We start from the raw sequence: 12,562 nt of genomic DNA on the forward strand, positions 1-12,562 counted from the left end.
ATTGTTGTTATTTTGGCATTAATACATGTCACATATCAGTTTGCAAACAACCTTTTTTTTGTTTTTGCTAAACAGGTGGGGCTATTTGGTCTCCATTTAGTAATTTTAACAACCATTTATTCCAATATCAAAAATACAAGGTACATTTCAAAGCTTATGTTTGAAGCACTGAATGGAACAAATAGTAGATTGTAAATATCCACTGAGTGAACAAAACATTAGGAACATATTCCTAATATTGAGTTTCACCCCCCCTTTTGTCCTCGGAACAGCCTCAATTTATCAGGGTGTGGACTCTACAAGGTGTCGAAAGCGTTCCACAGGGACGCTGGCCCATGTTGCCTCCAATGCTTCCCACAGTTGTGTCAAGTTGGCTGGATGTCCTTTGGGTGGTGGACCATTCTTGATACACACGGGAAACTGTTGAGCTTGAAAATCCCAGCAGCGTTGCAGTGCTTGACACACACACACACACTGACACAAATGTGTGTGCCTGGCACCTACTACCATAACCGTTCAAAGGCACTTAAATCCTTTATCTTGCCCATTCACCCACTGAGTGGCACACATGCACAATCCACGCCTCAATTGACAAGGATAATAAAAAAATATTCTTTAACCTATCTACTTCCCTTTGTCTATACTAGTTCAAGTGGATTTAACAGGTGACATCAACAAGATTTTCAACCACATTCACCTGGTTAGTGTATGTCATGGAAAGAGCAGGTGTTCCTAATGATTTGTGCACTCAGTATAATTTTCCACACAGTATTTGACTAACTTGACATACATTTTTTTGTATCCAATGGCAGGTTGTGAGCATGTTGAGAAATATGTCAATCTTACAGTTTCATTGTCCTTATACAGTACATACTGTACGTAGGACAAATCATCAGAAATAGAAGTATTGTCAAGTAGTTGGCTATTGTCAAAATGTAGCACGGTGTTGAATGCTATTTCTGCTCCATGCGACATTGTACAAGATCCCTGTTTCTATGTGACTTGTCAACTATAATAGAGTATCCACCTGTCTCTCTGCTTGAAACGTTCCCTTAGTGCCTGGTCGGTAACTCAGCCATGATTACTAAAAGTTTAGATAGCTGCGTAGACTAACTTATCAACCAAAAAAAGGTTTAGCTGACATGGGCTAATTGAGTGGTTGTCAGTGACTGACATAACTAGAGGGAAACTGCTGATGCACGACTACATTTCGAAATTGCACCTTGTGTATACTACTATTCTAGCGCTAAACAGTAAGTTTAGACCCCAACTGAGTTCCCCCTTCAAAAATGTTTGAAATGTTTGTTTTTATTGTTCGGGGCCCCCTAGCGGCCGGGGGCACGAGGCAACCACCCTAATCATGTATGCCAAAGACCGGCCCTGGTTTTCAGTGGGAGTGAGCAGCTGCCATTCAGCAGGCACTGAGGAGTACTGACTGCAACAAACGCGCAACTGCAGATGAAGGAATGGAGGGAGTGAGTGAGTGACTGAGCGAGTTAATATAGCAGCGGTCCCAAATACAGCACATTCACACTCTTCGGGGGTGTGCGTTTGTCCACACAGAGCTCGAACCACTGCATTCAATAAGCATTCAAACGGAGAAGGGGAGAGGGAAACGCTGGTACTTATCTGAACAAGCTCCCACACATGCTGAAGGGCCGAGGCCATTCCCACTGGCGATATTACTGCAGTAGATTGCTTTGACGCCAGCAGCAAGACATACCCCATGCGGCAGAGACGCGTCGCATTTGTCTCTGGTAAAAAGCTACTGGGGCGCCTATTTATCACCCCCCCGCTGTTATCCTTATATTTTGTTTCGGTTTATCGCACTGTGCTCTGCTGAGAGTGTGTGTTCGTCATCCAGTGTATTTTGGCCGCTGCTTGAAACTGACAAACATTGTTCATTGACGCGCCCGAAACGTCTGCAGAGGTGGAGACGCCAGGGAGCGGTTGTTGTGGAGCAGGTTTTGATATTTTGCGATAAATGCCACTCAGCCAGAACGTGCAGTCGTCTGTGAGCACGCTGTCGCCGACGTCGATAGACTGCTGCTTCACAAATCGGATTTTTACAATGATCTTTTAAAATCATGATTTGACAAATGGGTTAATTATTTCCATGCAAGAGCTTACTACGAAGACAGGTCAATAGAAGTACGCATGGATGCTTGTATAATGTAGTCACACAACGATAGTTCCTGCAGAGGTATTCAGTTAATATCAATCACCATCGAAAAAAGCATTTTTTTGCGGTATTGTATCAAAATGCCGGCGGGAATGAAGCCCCTGGAAAAGTTTTTGAAGAAACAGACAACGGCGCTCACTCGAGCTGGTGGCTTTGGGGAGAAGGCGACTGGCACTGGCGCTTCTCGGCGGCGAGCCAGCCTGTCTCGGGTGGTTCCGTTTTTCAGGGAGACTTCTCCAGAGAGCGGTCCGGCCAGGGAGGTGTTCAGCCCGGACACTGAGGAAGCACCGTGCTGGCCCTCGGCCACTGCGGACATTAGGAGCCCGTCGCTGTCTAGCGATGAGCAAAGCTCCGAGGCGAGTCTGGACACGAGCTGGACCCCGCTGCCTGCGGACACACCGGACAACCTGGCGCTGGCGCTCCTGGACAGTGTGGCGGGCAAACGATATGGCAACTGCACAGGTAAATGGACCTCGTCAATCAACCGCATTTATGCAACACAATGCATCCACATATTGGCCTTGTCAATCATCACACTCAGTTGTTTGACGAATTCCTCAACTGTTTCACACCAAATCATGGTGTTCTTGCGTTTCACTTTTGCAAATTAGCCAAGCTATTAACTTGTCAAAGGAATGTAGTCTATCCAGGAACCCCAAACTACCATTTGGTCCTTGATTAGGCTATATCCTAGTCTATAGGTCTACATAGGCTATTGCAAATAACTAAGCTTTTGCTTATTTTCTCCTTTTGCTCATAACAATAACAGAAACTCCAAAGAAACAGTCAGTGATCTATTCCAGGCTGTAGAATGATTGGATTAGGCGGTGGTTGGTGCAGAAGGGATTCTTCCCATCATTGCCTTGTTATATTAACTGATTATACGGTTACATAAGAACGGCTGTCCTCGTTAAGACAAAATGAAAGTCTGTTATTAAAAGGGATGGTCCAGATGTTTCTCACGCCTCTAGAAAAGAAGACCTCGCAAATTGAATCATATTTACGTGTTGGTGGCACTTAAAACCCCAAACGAAACTCTCCCTAAATCTAATGTGTAGGGTTCAGTTTATTCTCAACGTAGTATTTTGATTGAGCTCATGTGCACTTGCCTATTACAGTAGCAGGGTGTCTTTCATATGGAAACTGGCTGCTTCATGATCGGTCATGGAGGATCGCGCTAGTCTTCGCACATTGGCTGCTGAGCTTGTGCACTTTTATTTATTTATTTCTAAAAAAGGAGGTCATGATTCTCATCCTAAAATGCAATGTTTCTGTTGGCAGCTAAAGAGCAGACGATACAATGGGTTTAATCATGTTTTATTCTACATTATTATCCTAAAGCGTTTGATCCAAAATGATTTTGTATCACAAGGGATTGTGAGGAGATGAGTATGCAGAATTCAAACAATAATATGTTGAACATTTCGTAGACCAAACTAGAAGACACCAGTGCACACTTTAAAGAAGAATATCCGCACCCTACATATCTGTAGCATTTCTCTCCACATTTCCTGTGAATATAACAAATATGAATTGGTATCGTTAGCGTCAAAGGTGCCAGATGCGTAGCCACATTGGTGTGTGTGTGTGTCATAGATCTATTGACTCTGCCCTTTTAGACTCTCCAAATTGAAATTTGGAGGTTGTGACCAATTTTTAAATTAAACCCAGACAGGGTTGGGGAGTAACTGATTCAATCAGTTACATGTAATCTGATTACGAAAAATGAACCCTAATCAATTACGTTGCCAGCAAAAATATGAATCAAATTACAGATACTTTGTAAAACGACATGATTACTTCTTGGATTACTTTGAAATTCACAAAGCATATTTGCGGTAAAAAAAAAAACAACATTCCATTCAGCATTGAAAAGGGGTTTAAGTTTGTTCCCCCTGTGGATTCTGACTCCGTTATCGTTAATTCATCTCCTAATTTGTCTTTCAAGCTTCCACCTGGGTTTGAATCTTCCTGATATCCAATAAGGAGGGGACTTGCTGGGCGTCTCAAATAGAACCAAGTTCTACTTTAGCCAATGTGCCCAGTGAGGTTTGCATGTGCTGCCTCCTAAAGGGAGAAGTAATCTTAAACTGAATCGGATTACATGGCCGAGTTTCGGTAATCCAAAAACGAGGCTACTGATTACAATTTTGTACAGGTAACGGACTAAGCCTAGAAAGCGACCTACGCAACGCCGAGCCCAGATATGAATACACTGTAATATAGCAACCATAAACATATGTTTGTGATGGAGCTGGTGATGGGTTCTTGGAATGGTGCCAGAGAAGATTCCCAGGCAGTTGTTGTTGTTGTTGAAGGCAAGTAGGTTAGTGGTCATGATGTATGCCTATCCCGTGAGGGATGGTTGGGTGAGTGATACGCTGCATTAGATGACACCCTTGCTGTCAATGTCTACCTTTGAGTGAATCCTCCAGTATGTCCATTTTTACTATGCAGCTTTGCCAATGCCATACCTCAGTGTGAGAAGAAAAAAATTATCCACTGCTTATCTCAACAAGTCCTGCAGTAACAGGATTTATTAACAGAGTTTTCCAAGGTGGATTGCCAGGGCTTCCTGTATAACATGCAGATTGTCCTCCCAGCCAATCCTCGGATTCTGCTCAACATATTTGTTGCATTGGCGCATGATGTGGGTTTCGCACACTGTAACACTATTGCCAGGTCTCTCTGGGGAAATCCAATAGGTTTATGAAGTACGACTGTGATGTGCTGTTCAGGCATTATTACGGGCAACGGTGAACAGCTCAATTAAAATATGATCAGGAAATGTCTCAGAATGAACACCAGGCAATTAGCTGTGTGGAGGACTCTTAATTGAGATCTACTGTTTAGTGATAATCCACATCAGTTCCTTTTGCTCTGTTGCAGGAGGAATCTGCTCTTCCTAGGTTATTTTAGTGCATAAGGGTTCACTGCACCTCCAGCAAATTTTCACATAACTATTCTGCTTGCAGGCAACCATCCCCCATTATGCATTGCAAAGCCAGTGTACCTCCTTTCCGATGACCTCGCTGACCTGCTCCCCGGGTCATCCTGTATGTTCCTGTCAAAGTGACTGAGCCTGAATTGACTGAGCTCGAATTCCTCTCTCTTGCTCTTGTTTTTGTTGTTGTCAATTTCCCCCTACTGTATTCTACAGGAAAAGGCATATCTCCACTGCGTCATTCATAAGACGAGAGAAGCAGCATAGTGTTGCTGGAGATCGAATTGGCTTTGTATAGCAGCCAATGGTCGTGTTTGAAACGGCAGGTGTGATTCCAGAATGAATCAAAATGGGAGGTTGTATTGATACATGGGTTCATGTTGAACCTTATCTATGTATGCTTTGAGTTTGACAAATACATATACAGAGAACTTGGTTGTCGTACGTCTGAAGTGGGTTCATGAGAGTTCATCTGGTCCCATTCCAAAAGGTCACTATTTTGTTTGACTTTCATTTGATTTTCTTCTCCCTCAGACTCATTTTTCTCTTTGACTTAATTCACTTCAGCGCGCTGCGTTGGTGTTATAAACACGGAGGGAACTGCAACCCAGATAGCTTTAAATGTGTTTAATCTCGTTTAACCTGTTTCTTGGAGGGCCGAGCTCGCTGCTGTTTGGATGGGGATGTTCTAGAATATGTAGAAAATCTGAAAAAAGCGCGGCTAATCCAGGATTAGTTACAAATAGCGGACCAGATTGAGCAGACCTGCCCACCCTTACATGTGGAGCAGAAATGAATCTTTGGATTATGGATCTAGGTTGGATCTTGATCCTGGTTTATATAGTGTGAATGTTTCTAATTCGGAAGTGTGTCTGTTGGATGCAAATGTGTTTATGGTGAAACAATGTCAACAAGGTCCACTATGACCTAAACACGGCATGCTCCCCAACCCCTTGCACCTTATGACTCCCTGTCTCACACCCTCCTGTCTGACACACTACCTGACAGACCTGAGTACACCACACCCAATAACATTTTACCACCCCATACCACAGTGCTCTCACGGAGATACAATGCACCTGGCTGTCCATATCAGCAGTCCCAGATCAGTGTTGGCTGAGTGGCGCTCCAAACACCATAAACTGTCTGAGTCACTGCCCTCTGTGTGTGTGTGTGTGTGTGTGTGTGTGTGTGTGTGTGTGTGTGTGTGTGTGTGTGTGTGTGTGTGGTGTGGGAGAGGGGGAGACCGAGCCGCAGGTAAAGAACAGATTAGAAGCATTTTGACAGCCCCTATCTAAAAAGTCCCGTCCTTTTCCCAAGGTCAACGGCCCTGCTCTTGTGTAACCCTGTTTTACCTTGTGGTTTCATTTCTTGTCCAATCACACCATTGGCTCTCGGAACGGGCGTGTTGAGGCAAGGGTTAGGCAATTTTATTTTTAAAGGTGTGTACAGTCTCCGAGTTCCAGTGGAAGTCGAGATCAAAACAATCTGTTAATGAAGCCACGTCTAACTTGCGATGCGTGTTTCAACCTGGGAAACCACATGTCTACAGTCCCATTCCCACTATTATTGTCTGACGAAAACAGATGGATTGACTCTCCCCATAATAACAAAGCGGGTGAATTTGCCTCTCCACATCCTGTACATTTTGGACTGTACACATTCTTAGTATACCAATGGTATTGCATGTAAAAGCATAAAACTAAACGAGTAGAAGAGATTTGAAACCGGTCACCCACGGGTACCCTGGAGATGCTGCAGCAGTTGCTTACAGTACATTGCATGGTTGTTTTGTGTTGCAGCAGCAGACTGACAAGGACTTGGGGGGGTTTGATGTTGGCTTTGAAACACTTGCAATGCAGAGGGAACATGCCTTGTATCAAAAGCTCCACATCAGTTATTCACAAAGCCAAGTGGGATGTTTAGACTAGACTTTAACTTCGCTTGATGCTCTCATTGCTTTTACATTCCACATCCAGAGAGACGCTCCTTAGGCGGTTGTTCTGAGACTCTGAGGCACGCAGCTGCACAGTCTTGTGGAACGAAAGGCGAGCGGCGGAAAAGGGACCGAGTGCAGAGAGAAAATGTGATTTGCGTTGGGCAGTGTGGGAGGGATTCTGATGATTCTTTTATGGAAAGAAAGAGGGATTAAAAGAGAAGCTGCTAGCCTAGTGCCCACTCCTTTTTGGATGCTTTTACATAAGGAAGGAAGGGATGGCCGACCCCCCCCCCCCTACATGCCTGCACTCTCCTCTCCTCTTTAGCCCACGCACCTGGACCACTCTGGGGAGAGGAGAGCACGATGGGGCCCTCCAGGGCTGATTGACTTGCCTTACTGTGTGTGTGTGTGTGTGTGTGTGTCTGTAGTTTTTTTTTTGCCTGTGTGTGTGTTTGGATTTTTGTACTTTTTTAGCTTGGACGGATGTGTGCATTTATGTGCTTGCATAAGAGTGTGTGCTTGGATGTGTGTGTGTGAGAGAGCGGGTTGGAGCTTGTCTATCTGTGTGCCCAGCGTGGAAAAGAGGCTCTCCAGCACAGCACCTGTTCACATGGCAACCAGCACTCACAGGGAAGCAAGAGGAGGAGGAGGAGGAGGAGGAGGAGGAGGAGGAGGAGGAGGAGGAGGAGGAGGAGGAGGAGGAGGAGGCAGAAACAGAAACAGAAACAGAGAGAGTGCAGGAAGGAAGGAGTTGAGTGTTTGAGAACATGAGACTTGGGAGAGAGGGAATGGAGCTTCCATAAACTATGTGGACAGTGTGCCAGCTAGTGAGCGGAAGAAGGGGACAGAGCGATCGAGCAAAAGACACTTGTTAACTGGCTTCTGTATCATAAGGATGTTCTCATCGAATCAGCACTTCTTTACCTACTAGCCAGGTGGGCTGATGACAAGTAGATCAGTGCAGTGGCTTCTTTCTCCGAGTGTTGACCATCCAGAGGGAGTCTGGTTGCAGCAGCCTAGCCAGCTGGGTAGTGACGATGACCTACCCTGGTGAACTGCCCCGCCACTTGACATCCTTTGACGTGACAGGAGCAGTGGTTATTTTCTCTGCCGTGCGAGGTGCCACATTAGGCACACACGCTCGCACACAGATGGCCCCAAGCACGCTAGGAGAAACGCCGCTAACCAGCGGCAGTAATAACAACCCTCCGTCCTCCGTCCCTCCCCCTGTAACACTAAATATTGACCCAGGAACAGGCCTGATCTCAGGGGATAGTAGACCAATCAACTTGGCAGGCTTAGGAATCTGATTTGGGAACAGTTGTATTAGAGATAATTGACTAGCATGGAAAAATGTCAGGTTACATTTAAGGGACAATCCAGGGCCGAGAAGCATACTCTCTCCAGAATGGTCCCCAGCATAAGGGCCAGAGGAAGATGTACATGCTACATGATGATAAACTGAGAGGATTTGGAGAAGGCTAAGAAGCCACTATGGCAGGTGCATTGTTACTTAGAGTATCCTCTGAACACACAGTGTGAAGAGCAAAATGTTAGTAGTTCTTCTTTCAGAACCTCGGGGAAACGTCCGTGATGAGAAATGGAGGAAAGGTGAAAGGCATATGTTTGCAGTAGCCATCTCCTCCTGAGTTCTGCTGTTCGAAGGGCTCCAACAGAGACCCATCAATCCCAACCTTCAGTTCCAACATGGTCTTTAAATGTGTGAATAGCAGACAAAAGGTCACAGCAGCTGAGTTGAAGGGCAACGACGTGTGCTCAGAAACTAAACTGAGGAAAAACATCTTAGCCTTTTCTTTCTTGGTGAAGTCTATTGATTAAGGGTGTTTCCCATGGCAGCCATGTGTGTTTGTACATGTGCACTTATTCTTATAGCTCTGTCACAGGGGCGTGTACTAGAGGGAGACGCCATGTGGGCGTATCGCTTAGACATCTGGGGAGTGACCCGTAGTGTTGCTTGGTGGGAGTGTCTTGGGAAAATAACAACGTGCATGAAGTGTCCTATTACAGTGGACCTATAATAAACAGTAGAGCAGTGCTTCCAAATATATATATATATATGTATGTGTATATGTGTATATATGTGTATATATATATATATAGTAGTGAAGACTTCAAAACTATGAAATTAACACCGGGAATCATGTACAGTTGTGGCCATAAGTTTTGTGAATGACACAAATATTCATTTCCACAAAGTTTGCTGCTTCAGTGTATTTCGATAGTTTTGTCAGATGTTACTATGGAAAGCTGAAGTATAATTACAAGCATTTCATAAGTGTCAAAGGCTTTTGTTGACAATTGCATGAAGTTGATGCAAAGAGACTATTTGCAGTGTTGACCCTTCTTTTTCAAGACCTCTGCAATCAACCCTGGCATGCTGTCAACTAACTGGGCCACATCCTGACTGATGGCAGCCCATTCTTGCATAATCAATGCTTGGAGTTTGTCAGAATTTTGGGGTTTTTGTTTGTCCACCCGCCTCTTGAGGATTGACCACAAGTTCTCAATGGGATTAAGGTCTGGAGAGTTTCCTGGTCATGGACCCAAAATATCGATGTTTTGTTCCCCGAGTTATCACTTTTGCCTTATGGCAAGGTGCTCCATCATGCTGGAAAAGGCATTGTTCGTCACCAAACTGTTCCTGGATGGTTGGGAGAAGTTGCTCTTGGAGGATGTGTTGGTACCATTCTTTATTTGTGTTATTAGGCTAAATTATGAGTGAGCCCACTCCCTTGGATGAGAAGCAACCCCACACATGAATGGTCTCAGGATGCTTTACTGTTGGCATGACACAGGACTGATGGTAGCGCTCACCTTGTCTTCTCCGGACAAGTATTTTCCAGATTCCCCAAACAATCGGAATGGGGATTCATCAGTCCAATCTCTGTACATTTAGCAGAATATCAGTCTGTTCCTGATGCTTTTTCTGGAGAGAAGTGGTTTCTTTGCTGCCCTTCTTGACACCAGGCCCTCCTCAAAGTCTTCGCCTCACGGTGCATGCAGATGCACTCACAACTGCCTGCTGCCATTCCTGAGCAAGCTCTGTACTGGTGGTGCCCCGATCCTGCAGCTGAATCAACAGCCAGACGGTCCTAGCGATTGCTGGATTTTCTTGGGCGCCCTGAAGCCTTCTTCACAACAATTGAACCGCTCTCCTTGAAGTTCTTGATGATCCGATAAATGATTGAATTTGGTGGAATCTTACTGGCAGCAATATCCTTGCCTGTGAAGCCCTTTTTGTGCAAAGCAATGATGACAGCACATGTTTCCTTGCAGGTAACCATGGTTGACAGAGGAAGAGCAATTATTCCAAGCACCACCCTCCTTTTGAAGCTTCCAGTCTGTTATTCGAACTCAATCAGCATGACTGAGTGATCTCCAGCCTTGTTCTCTTCAACACTCACACCTGTGTTAATGAGAGAATCACTGACGTGATGTCAGCTGGTCCTTTTGTGGCAGGGCTGAAATGCATTGGAAATGCTTTTTTGGGGATTCGGTTAATTTGCATGGCGAAGAGGGACTTAGCAATTAATTGCAATTAATCTGATCACTCTTCATAACATTCTGGAGTATATGCAAATGGCCATCATACATTTACATTTAAGTCATTTAGCAGACGCTCTTATCCAGAGCGACTTACAAATTGGTGCATTCACCTTATGACATCCAGTGGAACAGCCACTTTACAATAGTGCATCTAAATATTTTAAGGGGGGGGAGGGGAGGGGGGGGTGAGAAGGATTACTTTATCCTATCCTAGGTATTCCATACAAACTGAGGTAGCAGACTTTGTAAAAATGTATGTTCTTTTGTCATTCTCAACTTTTGGCCATGACTGTAGTAACTGCAAAAGTGTTCAACAAATCAAAATATATTTGAAATTCTTCAAAGTTTGCCTTGATGCAATCTTTGCACACTCTTGGCATTTTCTCAACCAGCTTCATGAGGAATGCTTCTCCAACAGTCTTGAAGGAGTTCTCACATATGCTGAGCACTTTTTGTCTGATTTTCCTTCACTCTGCGGTCCAACTCATCCCAAACCATTTCTATAGGGTTGAGGTCTGGTGATTGTGGAGGTCAGGTCATCTGATTCAGCACTTCATCACTCTCCTTCTTGGTCAAATAGCCCTTACACAGTCTGGAGGTGTGTTGGGTCATTGTCCTGTTGAAAAACAATTGATAGTCCCACTAAGCGCAAACCAGATGGGATGGCATATCGCTGCAGAATGCTGTGGTATGCCATGCCTGATTCACACAGTCTCCTCTAAACAGTTGATTTTGAGAGGTCTGTTTACTTGAACTCTGAAGCATTTATTTGGGCTGCAATTTCTGAGGCTGGTAACTCTAATGAACTTATCCTCTGTAGCAGAGTTTACTCTGTCTTCCTTTTCTGTGGTGGTCCTCATGAGAGCCAGTTTCATCATAGCGCTTGGTGCTTTTTGCGACTGCATTTGAAGAAACGTTCAAAGTTCACAAGCATTTCGCTACACCCGCAATAACATTGCTAAACACGTATGTGACCAATAAAATTTTATTCAACATTTTCCCAGATTGACTGACCTTCATGTCTTAAAGTAATGATGGACTGTTGCTTCTTTTTACTTATTTGAGCTGTTCTTGCCATAATATGGACTTTGGTCTTTTACCAAATAGGGCTTTCTTCTGTATACCACCCCACCTTGTCACAACACAACTGATTGGCTCAAACACATTAGAAGGAAAGAAATTCCACAAATGAACTTCTAACTAGGCACACCTGTAAATTTGAAATGCATTCCAGGTGACGACTTCATGAAGCTGGTTGAGGGAATGCCAAGAGTGTGCAAAGCTGTCAAGGCAAAGGGTTGCAACTTTGAAGAATCTAAAATATAATTGTGTATTTTTTTAACACTTTTTTTTTTTGGTTGCTACATGATTTCATGTGTTATTTCATAGTTTTGATGTCTTCACTATTATTCTACAATGTAGAATTTTTTTTTTTTTTTTAAACACGAATGAGTATGTGGGTCCAAACCTTTTGGACTGGTACTTCATCTATGTGTCTGATACTTTCCCCACGAGTGTGGATAATGCTATGTGACTGGCACAGGCATTTCCTCAAGTTGGATGCCCTCGGATGCATATTTGAGCCTCTCTTCAGACGAGTCTCTCCACTGCCCAAAAAGGGAGGGTTGTTGTGGTTGGGGAGGGAAATGCCTCCGTGTAGCTCCTGGGTGCAGCTTGAATTAGGTTAACCAGAGAAGAGGGCTGCCGTTCACTATGAACAGCAGGCAACCAATGCTGCGTGTCTGTGTTTATGTTTGTCACCATTTGCTTTAGGGTTACTGACTAAATCCAGATTGTCCATGCAGATCTGCTTTGTGTGTGACTTTTTCCTCTGCCATTTCAATGCAGGATTGTGTATGTGTGCGTGTGTGTTTTTTATATTTGCCCTGGTGTTCATTTGCATGTCAATGGCTGTGTGTTTGGAGGTGGA

The 12,562-nt window shown here is 44.3% G+C and overlaps 1 protein-coding gene across 2 annotated transcripts in view; it reads left to right on the plus strand.

Moving 5' to 3' along the window:
* Positions 1 to 1,393: 1,393 nt before the first annotated feature.
* The window catches only part of LOC124015407 (rap guanine nucleotide exchange factor-like 1), a 33,301-nt gene continuing 22,132 nt past the window's right edge, over positions 1,394 to 12,562 (plus strand). The window contains exon 1 of one of the 2 annotated variants that reach the window (XM_046330573.1): positions 1,394 to 2,644. In XM_046330573.1, the coding sequence (XP_046186529.1) occupies positions 2,263 to 2,644 (382 nt within the window). In that variant the 5' untranslated portion in view covers positions 1,394 to 2,262. The remainder of the gene's footprint in view (positions 2,645 to 12,562) is intronic. The other variant, XM_046330574.1, reaches the window with a different exon arrangement.

This window comes from Oncorhynchus gorbuscha, linkage group LG26 (assembly GCF_021184085.1).
Source record: "Oncorhynchus gorbuscha isolate QuinsamMale2020 ecotype Even-year linkage group LG26, OgorEven_v1.0, whole genome shotgun sequence".
Taxonomy (NCBI): Eukaryota; Metazoa; Chordata; class Actinopteri; order Salmoniformes; family Salmonidae; genus Oncorhynchus; species Oncorhynchus gorbuscha.